The sequence below is a fragment of the Anopheles cruzii genome, chromosome 2, assembly GCF_943734635.1.
Source record: "Anopheles cruzii chromosome 2, idAnoCruzAS_RS32_06, whole genome shotgun sequence".
Classification (NCBI taxonomy): Eukaryota; Metazoa; Arthropoda; class Insecta; order Diptera; family Culicidae; genus Anopheles; species Anopheles cruzii.
In genome coordinates, this window is record NC_069144.1 from 31,298,048 (window position 1) to 31,316,939 (window position 18,892).

Genomic DNA, 18,892 nt, shown 5'->3' on the forward strand with positions numbered 1-18,892 from the left:
AGCGTCAGTTCTTTTCATTTTCATTATCCCCTCCCAGGATGAATGTGTTTCTCAAGTTATGCATTTTTTTTGCTGGATTTCCACTCCCGGTGTGCGCCGTTAATACTTGTGCATTCGTATTCGTATGAGTTTTGTTTTGTTTTTTGCTGTTCCGTCGGTACTTTTAATTCCACAAGCCGAACACGGGACCGGGGCCATCCACAGTACGCTGCATTTATGCGACCCTTTATTGGGGGAGGAATTTCACGGTGCGGTGTGCTGCTGCTGGCAGGGATCCGCTCAAAGGCTCTTGGCGCAGTTGGGCCGTGCTGGGCCCGGGACGATGGCTTTGTTTTGTTTTACACTTTTCAAGTGCAGCGAATTCATCATTTTCGAGGGTTTTTGTATTGATTTTTTGGTCCCCGGGATTTTACGGCACCCGGCATGATTTCCAGCGCCCCCGGGATGGAAGGATTACGTGCAAGATGTAGAAATATGGGTCGATAGGGGCTTATGCGGCAGGCGTTATGGCGCGGTGTAAATAGGGCCAAACACCGGGACCGGTCACTATGCTAATAAGCCACAGGACAAATTTCGAGTTATTTTGGGATGACGAATTCTTTTCTCTCGTTGCTTTGCGACTAAAATGATTCATGTTGCATGTTTTACTAGCCAAATAAAACTTTATACAAATATTTTGTTAACAACCTGTATCTAAACTGTAAGTTTTCACTTCCATTTTGGTTTATTAAAACATTTTGTACATATTTTACCGGCGACGCGATAAAGACCCCCGCCGAGCTGTGTCGCAACAATATTGTTGATAATGATAAATATCTCTTAATGACAAAAATTATACAACTTCTTCCTATCCCTTTTCGCCGAACAGGGCAGGGCTTATCGCTTCCCTGTGGTGCACTTTTCGCTTCGCTCCACCATCGGGAAAGCATGCAAATAAGCGGTCGGCGACGGTGGTGGCGGAGTGAGTGAGACAGCGGAACGCGATTACGCTTTTTAACGACGAAAACTCCACCGCGCAGCGAAACTTTTCGCTGATCACGCTGTCCTTTCTCCCTTGTTCCGGTTCCGTTGGCCCGTCAGCCAAACGATGCATCGATGCACATCGAAGTGAGTGCAAAAAGCGAAAAAAGAAAAACAGTAGACCGGCAAGGATAACACACCTCCGGGTGAGGAGCAGGAACGCGGACCCAGCGAGCGGACGTAACGAAGAGACGGCGGCGAGAGATTCCAAGTGAAAGCACAAAAATCAATTTGACAAGGGAAATTGCATTTTATCCCGACGCAGGCTGGGCTGGGCGGCAGGGCAGCAGCGGCAGCAGATCCTGAGCGGGCGGATGCGACGAGGTCGGCGACAACGTCAACGATGACGCGACAAATTGAATTTGACAGAAACGGAGACGGCGAAGATGCGATGCTTATTTTCGCAGCGTGTCTAGGATTCCTCATCCGGTGCCTCCGGTGTTGCCTTCGGAACCTCAGCCATAGCTGGATTAAAGAGGTAGCGGCGCGGCGTGTTTACAAGATACGCTTGATGTAGAGGCTGAGATTCCAGTTCCGCTTTGCTGTTTTGCAATGCGACAACATTCTTGCTATTTAGATCAAAATGCATGGGTTCACTGTTGGGACTCAGAATGTTGTATCATAACCGTAATGACGACTGCCACCACGAGTGAAAGCCGCCGGTGCCAGCTACCATACATGATCTCTGGTCTAAGCCTTACACAAAGTAATGCTTCAAAGTAGAACCGTGAGTTGTGAGAATTCGTTTCAGTTGGTTAGCTTTTCCTGTTAGCCATTTTGGCTATTTTTTGGGCGCATTATAGTCCTCGCTGTCGCTGTTGAACGGAAGTCTTCCATCATCTGTGGTGCATTTGCACACTGCATCTCCGACCACACAATGCGTGAAGAACACAGTACACTGCAAAAACGTCACCAGTAAAGAATAATGTTTCGATGTCTTTTCTATGGGAAATTTCAAAATAAAAACTTCCAATAGTTATGTGGTTTTATAAATAAATTATTTACAAAAATTACATCTAATAAATAATTCACAAAAAAACAAAATTCACAAACAATGGAGAGAATATATAGAAATAAATGAAGAGAGAGATGGAAAACGACCGAACGAATGAAACAAAAAGAGAAAGTTAGTAGTTTTTGCGCGTTTTTTTTTGTAGATCATGTGCTGAATATCTGAATCGCTGAAAACACACTACATTCTTGATCCCTGCGGAGAGTAAACCGACGAAGCGAGGAAAAACAATGGTCACACAAAACAAACAGCCGTGGCCAAAGCGCCAACATGGAAAACTCCCAGGAAGCCCCGCCGTGGGCGAATGGCGGCGGCACAAAAAATAGGAAACCGAATGAAAAATTCCATCCACTCCGGCAGTTCCGTTCCGTGATGTGCTACAATGAATTCTTTATGCGATTTGCGCGTTTTTCTCTTAACTCTTAGCCGCATGCTGAACGTGGCATGATAATTTATTGGTTGTAAATAATATTTGGTCTCGCCCCGAAAGTGAAAACGCACGATTCTATGCAGACATGGGTTCGTCCAAGCGGGTCGCTGACTAACGTTCTTGTCGCTTGGCTTTGGCGATAAGGACGAAGATGCTGGGTCATAGTCATAGCTCAAGACATGCTGCAACATGACGCTGAGCAAGCTCACTGATCTATCGGCGCGCGACAATCGGTGGTAAATAGACTGATAAGCCAAATTTGTTGCTTACTTTCTCTTCCGAGTGACTCACAAAGTCCGCAGCAAACGGTTATTTGCTTTTCCGATTACCTGCCGATTAGGCTGGCCCTTCGAAATGTCCCGGGTAGTCTTGGATGCGGCGCTTTTCGGGTATATAACGATCGCACAGCCAACTTGCAGTTCATCAGTTGGGACGATCGCTGCGGACATCAAACAGCTCTGTGCGTGAGAGCATTCCCCCTGGCGGATGTTAAGTAGGCACTTGCAGGCAAAATGACATTTAAATCGTTGACTGCTTTTTCCTACTTTACATTGTGTTCAGGATTAATCAACCAGAATCGTTGGCCCGGTGCAAGATTATAAGTGACTATTTCGAGTGCCTGTGTTCGAGTGCCTAAAATAAAACGTCGCCTAGCATGGCAAATGAGGGAAAAATATTAATTTTGTGCCAAAGCAAACACTTCAGAAGCTTCGGAAGCAACCTAGATTCCCGGGAAGCGTTAACTACGGGACCACTCGTTCCTTGGTTCGAGGCATTGTGATATCGGACAGAAGGAAGTTGGGAAACACTCTTCCAAGGCGCTGGCGAATTTATTTCGGGTCAGAACTGTTCTTTTGGGCTGCGGAAGTAGCAACGCACGGTAAGCAACGTATTTTTAATAGCAACAGCATGTTTCAGATCCAACGCAACGGCCGGGCCCGAGTGCTTAGAGCACGATTATGTGGTACGAGCAAGTTAGGTGCGAAAAGTTGAAGCCACATGAACACACGGGGACTCGGTTAGGTTTCAGGTACGCCTTTCCGTCGGCATACGGACAGGATAGGATAGCGTAGGGTAGGTGGATAGGAGCAAGTTTTAATTGCTCCAAGATCCGCATCCGGCTAGTCAACTTTTTCAGGGCTGCGAGAAGCTTTGCTGCACACGGACGTACGTATCGATTTTCACGCAAGGTTCCGCAAGCGGAAAGTTTAGCGAATGCAAAACCAGCACTTGAAGAGACGATTATGGAAAGGATCGTGTTCATTGCCATTCAACCGTTTGAAAGCTTGCTTTGTATGGTTAGAGATGTAAATTATTTATACATTTTATTGACGACTAATTATTGTTAACACCAAACTAAAATAATTCTACAAAAGTTGAACATTGTTAGCCGGGTGTTACAAAAGAAACTGTTTCACTTTGCGAAGGGTTTCAAGAGATAAAGACACCAAGATTACGGAAGAGGCATCTTTCTGCCGTGAATTATACCTTTCGGGATTATTATTATCATTATTATAAAGTGGCTCTCAAATGCGATTGGCAAACTCGCTAGCGTTCTAGCGGCATAACATTGCTTTCTTTTGGCTGGTTTGGAAACATAAATTACAAAAGTAATTAAAATATGACCGTAATGTCTAAGTACCAATGGTAAATTTTTAATTTCATTCCGATTGAAAACGAAAATATTTGAAAGCGCAAGATGTCTAAGCTCACAGAACGAAGGAAGAGTATCGTTGGGCATGATTTGGTTTAATGTTTAATGTCAATTGACCGACACCTAACTGTTGAACCATTGAGGAAGAAGATTATGAATTTGTAGAACATTAGCGTAAGCGAAGCATACTTTATGCAATAGGATCGTGCATTATTTACGACATGAAAATGAATGGATGCTTGGATAAGTCCTACATTATGCTCAGCGATTGTAACAATGTACACTAGCGGTTAGTTTGATGATCGGGATGATTTAGACCGAGATGAGCTCAGCCAACAGTTTATGGTTAGTTTCCGAAATTTTGAGAGAATAATCTTCCCACATCGAGAAGCCATTCGTTTGAACGCTCACAGAACACAAATGTACACTAAGAAAACTATGTTTTTTCCTAATGCTTTCAGTGTTTTTCCCGGTTACCAATCAAATAAACAGTAAACTGAAATGTTGTTTGAAAAAAATAATGAAACTTTAATATTATGTGTACAATCGAAAGGTAAGGAAAGTTTATGATTCTAATTTTAAATTTTCAGTGATGGAATAGTGATATGTACAACAATAAAATTGAAAAAATATGTAGCTAAAAACGAAAATTTTAATGGATTTCGAAAAGAATATATTAAATATAACAAAATTCGATTCTAATTTTACTTTATCATTAGAATTTTAACATCAATGACGGTGACTTTGCTGACTCTGTTGGCTGTTGTCTATTGGCGTTCTGTTGAGACTCAAACCCGTACCAGTCAGTGTAGACACCGCACTATGGTGAAAAGGCGGTCATAAGTCAACTTAAAAACTGACGGTTTTAGTTATATTAGCCTAAAACAGATAAGTTATCTATAACAAATCCGAATTTTTAGCCTTCCATGTTGCCCAGATTCCGAGAATTCATCTGTCAAAGTCGAAAGAGTGATAAAAATGCCTCTTTAAAACCAACTTTTATCAGCTACTTTAACGCGATCGTTAGCACAGTTCTGCAACGGTATAACGGAATTTGTATAGAAAACTACGAAAAAATACAGTTTTTCAACTTTGGTAATGCAGCAAAAAAATTTAGAGCGTTGTACATCCTAACCGAGACATTACAATTAAAGTTTAGACCATTTTAAATATTTCCTGTAAGTTTTATTTGCAGATTCCGACATGAAGTTTTACAAATTTCTAATTTGAAGAAAAAAAATGATGATACAAACTTGGTATAAAAGGAGGCGCCTGGTCTCTGGTTGCAGAATATTTACGCATTTGCAGGGCATTATCCATTGAAACATTTTGGTGCAATACAGATTGCATAATCCAGGCGTTTAGACTGGGCATTAAAAGATTTTAGTGTCATTCAAATTGCAAAGCTCAGGCGTTTAAAAACCTTAAAATAACGAAAAAAGCTTATGTATTATTGTCAGTTAAGCGGCGAGAATATCGATCTGCCCGCTTAACTGTCGCAACGACTGCGCTACTGGCCACGGGAGAGCGATCTCGCTTTGAACGCCGATACTAACACCACCAGGCCGACCGGGTGAATGTCCTTGCCCGATCGGCCTGCGCGCGAGAAATCGGCTGGGAGAAGCGCCTAAGTGCCAGCAACGAGCGGTCTTTCTGGATTCAACAGCGATCGCGAGAAGTCACGGAATTTTTTAACCGCTTCCGTTCGAGTAAAGTTACCGCTTAATAAAGTGAAAAAGTAACCGAATATAACGCGTTAAAAAACGTGGTGAATAATTCATTTCGCGAACCCGAAAGAATCCAATATTAAAAAATTCCTGGCGCCCGAATTAACAAATTCGGCTACTAAAACAAAAACTCCGTTACCCGAATTAACAAATTCGGGTATTAAAAAATTACTGTGTGTCTATCCGAATTAACAAATTCGGAAGCTAAAAATTCCGTCATTACGGAATCAAACATCTCTCGCTCCCGACTACCGCTTCGATTCCGTGTGCGTGTGTGTGCATCCGTGATAGTGGCCGATCCGCGTAGATGAAGTCGCGACTCAGGGGATCGCCAAGAGCAAGGAGTGAATCGCAGCGAAGGGAGTGAGAGTGCGTAATTAAGAAGGTCATAGGGAAAAGGTGGCCATAGTAAAAATTACGTTCCGAACTAACAAATTCGGAAGTTAAAAATTCCGCCATTACGGAATTAAAAATTTCGCTTTCGACTACCGCCCCGATTCCGAGTGCGCTGTGTGCGTATCCTCTTGTGAGTGATAGTGGCCGATCCGCTGATGAAGAGAGAGATGAAAGCCGCCACCCAGGGGATCGTGAACCAGCGCCGAACGGCAGCGATCGTAGTGAAAGTGCGGAATTAAGGAAGAGACGAACTGCCGCTCCGATTCAGCGGGTGTGCGTCCCAGCCTCGGAGTGATTGTGGCCGATCTGGACGGATGAAGCTGCCACCGACAGGATGGACGACGCCAGAGAGGATCGCGCAGCGATTGCAGCGGTCTGGAGAGTGTGAGACAGAAAGACGAATCTGCCGCTCTGATTCGGCGCGCTTGTGTGTTCCGCCCTGCATGTGATTGTGGCCGGTCTTGGATGGACGAAGCTGCCACCGACGGGTTCAAGGACGCAAGGAGCCAATCGGAGCGATTGTAGTGGTCTGGGTATAAAAAAGTGCCGTATGTAAAAATTACTTGTTACGTACTATAAAATCGTTTGTCCGAACCCAACTTCGGATAATAAAAGATTCCCTTATTACGGAATCAAATCATTCGCTTCCGACTGCCGCTCCGATTCCGTGTGCGAGTGTGTGCATCCCTCCTGTGAGTGATAGTGGCCGATCCGCGTAGATGAAGCTGCCACGCAGAGGATCGCCAAGAACGAGCACCGAACGGCAGCGATGGTAGTGAAAGTGAGAGGAAAGGACCAATCTGCCGTTCCGATTCCGCGGGTGTGTGTTCCTGCTTTGGAGTGATTGCGGCCGGTTCGGAGTGATGAAGCTGCCACCGACAAAATGGACATCGCCAGACAGAATCGCAACGATTGCAGCGGTCCGCAGAAAGTGTATAGTTAATACAGAGACAAAACTGCCGCTCCGATTCGGCGCGCTTGTGTGTTCCGGCCTGCGTGTGATTGTGGACAGTCTGCGATGGACAAGCTGCCACCAACGGGTTCAAGGACGCAAGTAGCGAATCGCAGCGATTGTAGTGGTATGTGTATTAAGCCTTTCGTTACCGAATTAACGAAAAATTCGGATAATACTAAGTGACTTATCTGCCGCGTCGATCCCGCGGGTGTGTTCCTGCCCGCAGGGAAGCGAAAATGAACGCCACAGCGTGCAGTTCGTGCAAGGGTGCCTTCGACTTCCACGAGTACGCTACGTGCGAACGGTGCAAACACTCGTTCCACATCGGGTGCGTGAAATATGACGACTCGGTGTGGTTTAACTCGTGGCGGTGTGAGGGATGCCGAACAGAAGGGCGCGCCAAATCGACGAAGCCGTTGAGGCACAAAGCCTCCCCCGAGCGGGAGGAACTAAGTAGACGGGCGCGCCGCGTGTCACCCGTACAGAGACAACTCGAACTGCGCGAAGCGCTCGAGAAACTAGATAAGCAAAGCGGGGAGCTACGCGACACGCGCAGCAAAAATAATGCGCTGCACGAGCCGCTCCTGCAGGCGGAGCAGAAGCACTCCAACGTGCAACTGCAAAGTCGGAGGTACATTCAGCAACTGGCCGCGGTGCATGAAGAAATAGTGGGCGAGGTGGAGGAAGAAATGTATCGGCTGCGCAAGGAGAATGAGCTCCTCCAGGCACAGCACGAAGCGCTGTTGGCAAGCTATGATAAGAAGATTGCCGACGCGGAACGCGACGCCAAAGAGACGATCGGTAGGCTCGGCCGAGCAAATGCACAGCTTACCAATCAGCTGCATCAGCTGATGACATGCCAGGCCAAGCCCACAACCAGCGCCGGCCTCGGGGCAGCCACCTCGGAGAAGGTGGCGAACGAAAGTCCCCGAACAGCCAACGTGAAACCGATGCCCGTCCCGACCAGTCAGCAGGCTGCAACCGCTACACTGCGCCGTGTCAGTGAAACGCCACTGCCGCCGCCACTGCCGCTGCCACTGCCGCCGCCGGCGCAACAAACAGCGCAGCCGCCGCCGCCACATAGGGCGCCGCCACATAGGGCGCCGCCACAGCCGCCGCCGCTACAACCTCCGACGCCGCCGGCGCCACTGCCGCAACTGTCGCCGGCGCAACAAACAGCGCCGCCGCCACAACCAGCGCAGCCGCCGCTGCCACAGCCGCCGCCGCTACAACCTCCGACGCCGCCGGCGCCACTGCCACAACTGTCGCCGGCGCAACAAACAGCGCCGCTGCCACAACCAGCGCAGCCGCTGCCGCATCTGCCGCCGCCGCAGCCGCCACCGAGCCAGATGCCGCCACCGCAGCCGCCACCGAGCCAGCTGCCACAGCCGCCGCCGCTACAACCTCCGACGCCGCCGGCGCCACTGCCACAACTGTCGCCGGCGCAACAAACAGCGCCGCTGCCACAACCAGCGCAGCCGCTGCCGCATCTGCCGCCGCCGCAGCCGCCACCGAGCCAGCTGCCGCCGCCGCAACCGCCGCCGGCGCAACAAACAGCGCCGCTGCCACAGCCGCCGCCGCTACAACCTCCGACGCCGCCGGCGCCACTGCCACAACTGTCGCCGGCGCAACAAACAGCGCCGCTGCCACAACCAGCGCAGCCGCTGCCGCATCTGCCGCCGCCGCAGCCGCCAACGAGCCAGCCGCCGCCGCCGCAGCCGCCAACGAGCCAGCTGCCGCCGCCGCAGCCGCCACCGAGCCAGCTGCCGCCGGCCCAAGAGCCGTCGCCGCCGCCAGAACCGCTGCGACCGCCTCCGCAGCCTCCGCCTCCGCAGCCTCCGCCGCACGTCAAATTCAAATTGTAACGGCGATAGTATACAATATACCGAACAGTGTGTTTTCAGCGATTCAGATATTCAGCACATGATGTACGTAAAAAAACGCGCAAAAACTACTAACTTTCTCGTTTTGTTTCATTCGTTCGGTCGTTTTTTCATCTCTCTCTTCATTTATTTCTATATATTCTCTTCATTGTTTGTGAACTTAGTTTTTTGTGTGGATAATTTATTAGTTGTAATTTTTGTAAATTATTTATAAAACCACATAACTATTTTATGTTTTTCTTTTGGATTTTCCCATAGAAAAGATACCGAAACATTATCCTTTACTGGTGACGTTTTTGCAGTGTACTGTGCCGCGCATTGTGTGGTCGGAGATGCAGTGTGCAAATGCACCACAGATGATGGAAGACTTCCGCTCAACAGCGACAGCGAGGACTATAATGCGCCCAAAAAATAGCCAAAATGGCTAACAGGAAAAGCTAACCAACTGAAACGAATTCTCACAACTCACGGTTCTACTCTGAAGCATTACTTTGTGTAAGGCTTAGACCAGAGATCATGTATGGTAGCTGGCACCAGCGGCTATCACTCGTGGTGGCAGTCGTCATTACGGTTATGATACAACATTCTGAGTCCCAACAGTGAACCCATGCATTTTGATCTAAATAGCAAGAATGTTGTCGCATTGCAAAACAGCAAAGCGGAACTGGAATCTCAGCCTCTACATCAAGCGTATCTTGTAAACACGCCGCGCCGCTACCTCTTTAATCCAGCTATAGCTGAGGTTCCGAAGGCAACACCGGAGGCACCGGATGAGGAATCCTAGACACGCTGCGAAAATAAGCATCGCATCTTCGCCGTCTCCGTTTCTGTCAAATTCAATTTGTCGCGTCATCGTTGACGTTGTCGCCGACCTCGTCGCATCCGCCCGCTCAGGATCTGCTGCCGCTGCTGCCCTGCCGCCTGCGGCCCAGCCTGCGTCGGGATAAAATGCAATTTCCCTTGTCAAATTGATTTTTGTGCTTTCACTTGGAATCTCTCGCTGCCGTCTCTTCGTTACGTCCGCTCGCTGGGTCCGCACTCCTGCTCCTCACCCGGAGGTGTGTTATCCTTGCCGGTCTACTGTTTTTCTTTTTTCGCTTTTTGCACTCACTTCGATGTGCATCGATGCATCGTTTGGCTGACGGGCCAACGGAACCGGAACAAGGGAGAAAGGACAGCGTGATCAGCGAAAAGTTTCGCTGCGCGGTGGAGTTTTCGTCGTTAAAAAGCGTAATCGCGTTCCGCTGTCTCACTCACTCCGCCACCGTCGCCAACCGCTTATTTGCATGCTTTCCCGGTGGCAGAGCGAAGCGAAAAGTGCACCACAGGGAAGCGATAAGCCCTGCCCTGTTCGGCGAAAAGGGATAGGAAGAAGTTGTATAATTTTTGTCATTAAGAGATATTTATCATTATCAACAATATTGTTGCGACACAGCTCGGCGGGGGCCTTTATCGAGTCGCCGGTAAAATATGTACAAAATGTTTTAATAAACCAAAATGGAAGTGAAAACTTACAGTTTAGACACAGGTTGTTAACAAAATATTTGTATAAAGTTTTGTTTGGCTAGTAAAACATGGAACATGAATCATTTTAGTAGCAAAGCAACGAGAGAAAAGAATTCGTCATCCCAAAATAACTCGAAATTAGTCCTGTGGCTTATTAGCATAGTGACCGGTCCCGGTGTTTGGCCCTATTTACACCGAGCCATAACGCCTGCCGCATAAGCCCCTATCGACCCATATTTCTACATCTTGCACATAATCCTTCCATCCCGGGGGCGCTGGAAATCATGCCGGGTGCCGTAAAATCCCGGGGACCAAAAAATCAATACAAAAACCCTCGAAAATGATGAATTCGCTGCACTTGAAAAGTAAAACAAAACAAAGCCATCGTCCCGGGCCCACCACGGCCCAACTGCGCCAAGAGCCTTTGAGCGGATCCCTGCCAGCAGCAGCACACCACACCGTGAAATTCCTCCCCCAATAAAGAGTCGCATAATTGCAGCGTACTGTGGATGGCCCCGGTCCCGTGTTCGGCTTGTGGAATTAAAAGTACCGACGGAACAGCAAAAAACAAAACAAAACTCATACGAATACGAATGCACAAGTATTAACGGCGCACACCGGGAGTGAAAATCCAGCAAAAAAATGCATAACTTGAGAAACACATTCATCCTGGGAGGGGATAATGAAAATGAAAAGAACTGACGCTGCTCTACAGAGGATGCTGGCGCACTTTTATGCACCCCAGCCAGCCGGCCAGCCATCCAGCCTTTCTTCCAGACGAATTTCGGGACGAAATGCAACATAGAAGAAAAAATCGTCAGGAAATGTTGGTGCCTAGCGCTCCCGGCGAGGCACCACAGAAGAGCGCTTCTGTTTCCGACTCTGATTCTAGTGCTCTTTTCCGACTCCGCTTCGTTTCTGCTCGACCGTCATTCATTCACATTCTCTCGCTCCCGGATCCGTACCTGAGACGTTAGACGTGTGTATGTAGTGTGGCCGCTAAGTAAGATAGAGAAAGTCTATGCAGTTCACACCATCATCGTTACACACGTAAACATCGTTCGCATCGCGCATTCTAGCCGCGTCGCCTTGTGGTTAAAAGGGTTTGACTTTAATACGAAGTTTGCATAATTTCTGGTTTTTTTTATCTCCGACGCGAAAGACAGGTTGTCGTCATCTCCATCAGATGCCTAGGTCGAATGTTACTCCAGCACTGTTACACCTCCACCGTCGGTCTCAAGGAGGTTGGCGCCCTTTGCGCCACGAGCCGGGCACAACAGTGTGTAGTCAGTGGACGATCTGCAATCCGCGAGCCTGATGATGATTAAGAAGTAAGATACGGCGCGGTATTTTTGCTTTTTGATGCCAACTGCCAACAGGAAGAGGAAAATCTTTGAATTACTATGTGGCCGTGGCGTATGGTTAGGAGGGCGAAACATCGGTGATGCAAATAACGATGAGCAACTGTGAGGAAACACCAACCATGAAAATATAATCTGCAGAAGAATCATTTCTTAAAAACAAGCTTTTCGCCTGTACCTTTTTATATTTCAACACAATTGTATCTACCGCATCTGTTCGTCTGTGGTCTACATGTGTTTGCCGATCTAATTAAGCGCGTAACGACCTTCTTGTTATGTTGAATTTGGTCCGCGTTTATTACAATAAACTTCAGAAGGCCTTATAACACACAGAAATATTATTCATCATACAATGCGGCTGCTGACCGTCTGACGTCTTAATGTACGAGCCTTGCCGGTGGTGCTGCAAAATACGTTTCTTACCAGGCTGTTTAATAAGTTTTGCGCTTCGTTAAGAACACAATTTGATGGTTCACTTTATTATTTAGTATAGTCTCAAGTTCCGGTGGAAAAAATTCGTAATAATATTGCATGTACGGTAAAACAATATTTTTTTGCAATATTTCAGTATTATTTGGACGGCGAAGTTTTGACGAATTTTTGGAGAGGATTTTTTCGATTAAAAAAAAATAGCAACACGTTGGTACCGTGTTATGGAAACCGCCAAGACACTGAACCGCCAAGACAGCTTCCGACGGAAACTGATTCTCTTTCGTGCATTGCTACGAGTCTTACCTTACTTTCCTCCCCCATTTCTTTCGGTGGTCAATATCTTTCCACTTCCAGCGGAAATAAAGAAAATTTTAATGACGGCTTTTGCGGTTTTAAGAGAAATATAAGCCGAGTGTCTTAAGGAGAAACACTACAATAGTCACTATCACCCAACTGGCCACCTCCATGGACAGCGGCCCGTAAAAGTGATATCCTCCTGCGGTGGCCGCATCCTCCTGCAACACTTCCTAGCCCCAATTGATGTCCACCTTGAAGATATCACGGGCGATCGCGCTCAGCAACCCTGAGGCCGTTTCCGGCGTTTTGCCCTACGTGATGATGTCCTGCGAGGGGAGCGCTGTCTGATTCCAGCCGATTGTCCTTGACAGTTTGCGGATCACGACGTCGCTGACGTTGCTGAGATGGTTAAAAGCGAATATAAATTACTGACGATTATTGATTTCTTACAAAATTTATAATTCAATTTTCACAGTTATGAAAACGACAATCTTTGTTATACCACGATAGTTTTTGTTATTCCACGTTTTAAAGTGACGGACGGAGTATAAAGTATCCTGGTACGTCTCCTGGTTGTAAGCTACATCTTCAGCCAATTTTCAGCCAAATCAGTTCCGTCATTCTTGAGTTATAAATAGTGATAGTAATAGTAAATAGTTCTTGAGTTATAAATAGTGTAACTAACACGACTTTCTATAGATTATTGTTTATATAGATTATTAGAACGAGCAGAGCCGTACTAAGGCCTTCTGTTATTGAATCGAAAAACTTATGGAACAACCCAGTATCAAAGCGACACACACAAAACCAACGGAAGTAACAAAAATGCAAATGAATTTTCGTCATACTCCAGCAAGTGAGCGAGACATTCCGCAGGTTCCATGACCAAAACACAGGGTTTTTTTCCCCCTATTACTCCACGATGCTGAAGTGGTGCACGCTGCAGAAGCCGAGCCTAGTCAGCAACCACGCCGAATGACGCTGTTTCCATTCGCCCTCCACATCGGGAGTGCGTGGAGCGCAAACAGCAAACGGGGCGCGATTTACGTCCTCGGCTCGGCCCTGAAATTTACACCACTCTATTGTCAGTGTAAGAAACATGAAAATGAAACACCTACAGCAGCAGCAGCATCAGCGGCATCGTTGGCGAGATCAGGGACGCCCTACGCCCACGGCACGGTGTCAATGCGCTCTGAGAACAAACAAAGGGAAAACGTGCAGGGCAAAACCCGAGGAAAGCCGCGAGGAAAAAGTATCCACATTTGCTGACGTTCTGTCAACGACATTGTGGAGGCAGCGCTGCTTGTTTTGCATTTTCCGTGGCCCTCGGTTTCCGTGCACTGGATAGGGTTCGCCGGAGCCGGCCAATACCAAAACGGCCCGACGCTACCCGACGACGCGCCGTGTACTTTAGCGTCGGGAAAGACTTCAAGTGCTCTTGAAAACACGAACCGCACCAAACCCAAATGATGGTGGCACCGACGACCACACGGCGGCTGCCGCGGTGGAGGTTCGGGCGGTTCGCCCTCTTCAGTCGGATAATGCGCCGTGGAGCGCTCTGTCGCAATTATAAGCAGGACCCGGGGGGTCCGTTTGAGACGGCTGTCGATTGGAGGGGGCCTCGATCCGCCAACGGGCCAGTGGGCCGTCTGGCGAGACCTCTTGGAACGTTACTTTCGATATTTAAAGACGTCTTGTGGAGGGATCCGGAAAGACCAACAATCGATGCGTTACCTTACCGTAAAAGCTTCGAAGATCTTCTCGCTGATTGATTCAAGCGACTAATTTCATTATATTAGCTGCTAAAACGCTAGAAAACCTTGCGAACCGTAGACTTCCGTGACTTCTAACAGAGAGCTACGGAGCTATACCGATCGATTTAACAGTTCGGCGAGGGGCTAACAATAGTTTTGAATCGCCCTTAATAACTTATGTTTCCCTATGTTTGTGAATTAATTTAAATTTAAAAAATGTCCTACCCAACGACCGATGCCCTTCGTCGTTTGGAGCGTCCTCGGATAAGCACAAGACCATTTACGCGGACCGTGACCGTTCGAAGAATGGCTGCAAACGGCGGATATGACCACCATTCATTTGAGCACTCGCCCACGTGTATTCTCGATGCAGATCCCGTTTTGTTGTACATGATGCAAACCGTAGAACGGCCCCGAACGTGCACCATTCAGCAGACATACTTCAAAACGTGCATTTCCGCCTCCTTTAGGCGAGATTCTGCGCCGTGGCAGGTAGGCAAATACGGCATCCACACAACAATCGATGCGTTACCTTAACGTAAAGGCTTCGAAGATCTTCTCGCTGATTGATTCAAACGACTAATTTCATTAGATTAGCTGCTAAAACGCTGGAAAACTATGCGAATCGTAGACTTTCGTGACTTCTAACAGAGAGCTACGATGTACGGTTTGATTTAACAGTTTGGCGAGCGGTTAACAATCGTTTTGAATCGCCCTTAATAACTTATGGTTCCCTATGTTTGTGAAATAATTTAAATTAAAAAAATGTCCTACCTAACGATCGATGCCCTTCGTCGTTTGGAGCGTCCTCGGGTAAGCACAAGACCATTTACGCGGACCGTGACCGTTCGAAGAATGGCTGCAAACGGCGGATATGACCACCATTCATTTGAGCACTCGCCCACGTGTATTCTCGATGCAGATCCCGTTTTGTTGTACATGATGCAAACCGTAGAACGCCTCGAACGTGCACCATTCAGCAGACATACTTCAAAACGTGCATTTCCGCCTCTATAGGCGAGATTCTGCGCCGTGGCAGGTAGGCAAATACGGCATCCACATAACGAATCTCCGTCCGGAGACTTCCGGACGGAGGTGAACGTACAAGCATTATTAGGGTCGCGGTACGTGTGATGTAAATTTATGAGAGACCGAGATGAGGGTCGACCCAATGCTTTGACAGAAGAATGCCGTTAATCAGCATTTGCACGTACTATCAAATGTGAACGAGCAGAAAGTGGTGCAATCCAATTTCAGTGGCACATGTCAGCTGATGGTTTTCAATACGTCTGAGATTTCCGAGAGTAATCAGGCAAACGAAGTCCGTGCGGCAATTTGTGGCCCCACACTACACCGTTCAGACCGGCCTTTGTGGCTGCGTTTTTCCGTAGCTTCCGTAAGTATTAGTAATTTGTTTGATACATTTTACGGAACCAAACTAAAAATCTTTAAACGAAAGAATTGTGCCTCTAGTTTGATGTTTTGCAATAATCTGAAACTCGAAGCAAAGCTTAGCCAAAACTATTCTTGTGCAAACGGTTCACATGTCTATTTATGTTATGTTCTCTTGTTATTTTGTTACATCAAAATGTCAAAATTTGTAAACTCAACGTTTTTCTTGGTCCTCTATATTTCTGGCGAAAGATTTTAAGTTCCTACGAATGAATTTGGATTCATTGATGAATCACATCTTTTCAAACGGTTAAACTAGCTCATTGAAAAAAGATGGTTCTTATGTAAATGATTTGTAATGCGCCATTGCTGCTTAAGCTTTATGAGGTTGTAGAAAAACATTTACCAAGCTTAGGTCTTTTGTGGTCTGTTTACTGAGCACAAACTACGGCTGAATGGAGCATCATTCTACTGGAAGTGACGTCTAGGACACAGGTTGGAACGAACGAAAACTTTCCACGAATAATTTTTATAGCCAAACCACAATAATCAACACCCCAAACGAGGTAACAGCAGCCATCACAGCAGTCCTAACGCGTAGTGGCAATTGGCACACAACAACAACATTTGCGCACTGCGTTCGGGAGAGAAGTACTAGGTTGTTCATTATATTCGGAGCCTCGATAACAAGGAGCGATGCTACGAGCCTATTTTTTTGTTATATTGGTACACTCTTCAAATGAACGTGTTTGTGAAGTTTCATTTCAATCGGTCACTTATTTTTTTTTTTCAAGCCATTTAGTATCAACATGTCACAGTATTTTTCACAATGACAAAAATCAAGTCTCGTGCAGTGATTGAATTTTCATTTTTGAAAGGTTTAAAAGCAAAGGAAAATTATGAACGAATGTTGAAAGTGTATAAGGACTCTTATCCTTTAATTTGGTGGTTAAAAGGGGCAATTATGAGTTTTGACGTGGTCGTAGTAGCCTTCAAGACGATCCATGTCAAAAACGTCAAAAAACAGACACAACATCGGAAATCATAAAACAATACAGGATATCGTTTTCGAAAATCGTCCAATCACTGATAGAAATTAAGTACAAAACCTAGCCAACTCATTGAGCAGTATAACCAATATTTTGACTGGAGTTTTGGGTTCCTGAAAGCTGTTTGCAAAATGGCTGCCGCATTCGCTAAAAAGCCATTCGAATGTATCTTTCTTGACAACATTTAAAGCGTTTTCGATTGGATAAAGTGGATTTTGTGCATTGAATCATCACTAGGAATGAGACTTAGATCTATCACCATGATCCTGAGTCAAAACAAGAAGTTAAGGAATGGAATGAACCTTTTTCTTCAGTTCCGAAACGAGTTCGTCCAGAAATTGACTTAAAAAAATGTTAGCATCAGTTTTGTGGGATGTGAATGGAATTTTGTTAGCGGATTACTTGCAAATTGATAAAACAATAAATTTTGATTATTTTTGAAACATTTAAGACCTACTGAAAGTGAAAATTTGTTAAAAAAGCCCCGGTTTGCAGAAGAAAAACATCGTCTTTCATCAGGGCAATGCACCGTGTCACAAGAGCACTTTGAAAATGGCAAAAATCCATGAATTAAAGTTCGAATTTTTGAAGTATCCACCCTATTTACCAGATTTGAACCCTAGCGACTTCCATCTGTTTTCAGATCTAATAAATCGTGTGCGAAAAACGTTTTTCATCAAATGATGACGTCATAACAGCTGTAAAAAATATTGTGACATGTCGATACTAAATGGCTCGTAAAAAAAAAATTAGGTGACCGATTGAAATGAAACTTCACATACGTTCATTTGAAGAGTGTACCAATAAAACAAAACAAAAATTAGGCTTGGCTCCTTGTTATCGAGGCTCCGAATATAATGAACAACCTAGTAGACCTTATAGTTGACGGCCGCCGACGATTCGGTGCGCGTCCCGACGACTACTGGCTGCAGCAGCAACGCATTGTGGTGTGGGCCCGATAAATGAGCGATGTAGACGACGCTGAATGAGCCGCGGAGCAGCACCGGAGAACCGATGCAGCGGATGCATTTATGCATTTGGAAGTGGGCCCAACAACCTGATCAAACGAACCGTTGGTCCAATTAGTTTAGTGGTGTGGTGACGGGCCTCGGTGGGCAGAGCAGAGCGCTTTACTTGCCGAACCCGCCGTGGCCTGCGATGTGACCTGTATCCGGTGGCACGTTTCCGCTTCCGGTCACGTCCGAGACTCGAACCGAGTCGAGTGGATCAGTTGGATCGATGCGGTGCACTCTTTGTAGGTCGCCCCCGTATAGTGCGTAGTGCGTGCACTCGCCATCGATCGATAGGATACAGATCTCATCTTTCACAATGGGGCGGCCTTACTTGACCACGCATCCTGGTCCGGGTGGTTCACACTCGAGGCCCGGCTACCGGATTATGAATGACATTTGCTTGGCAATGCAGAACGAAACCGCTGCATCCATTGGCCAAGATTGGGATCGTTCTCGGGCTGGGTTTGCTGAATGCATAAAGGCAAACCCGTGGAACGGCCTGCAGTTTCCGTCCGGTTGACAGTTTTATCGGACTAGTCGATACCCGGTTCCATTAAAACTGGAACTCTAGTGTGACCGCTGCTGCTCCCTGCTGGCGTTTCTGGTGCCTAGCTCGATGCAAGTTGTTGGTCCAAATGGTAAGTGTTTTCCGTTGCCCCGGCGATAATGTATTTTCAATTACCCAACTTTGTTTTGGGTTCGATTGTTTCGATCTTTTTCATTATTTTTCGATTGCTCGATTTCGTTTTCCGTTTCCGGACAGACGATTTAGGCTGAAATACTTTGCTAACATCATATTCAAGATGTTCAGCAATGGCACACAATTATTATGCACACAGGAGGCACGCATACAGTAGGTCGTAGACGATGTCACTGGTCCACTATTCTACGTTTTAATTTGATTAACAGCCTAACACACCTAATCTAATCCCAGAAGGCGGAAATAAGAGTATATTATTGATGCACCCTCATAATAAAAACTCGATCGCTAGGAGTCGAAGGTTTCTTATA

The 18,892-nt window shown here is 46.6% G+C and overlaps 1 protein-coding gene across 1 annotated transcript; it reads left to right on the top strand.

Annotated features, from left to right (window-relative positions):
* Nucleotides 1-7,430: 7,430 nt before the first annotated feature.
* On the top strand, nt 7,431-9,492 carry LOC128278878 (protein enabled homolog). The gene is made up of 2 exons (XM_053017605.1): nt 7,431-8,353; nt 9,336-9,492. The coding sequence occupies exons 1-2, from the start codon at nt 7,431-7,433 to the stop codon at nt 9,490-9,492; spliced, it is 1,080 nt and encodes a 359-aa protein (XP_052873565.1).
* The last annotated feature ends 9,400 nt before the right edge of the window (nt 9,493-18,892 follow it).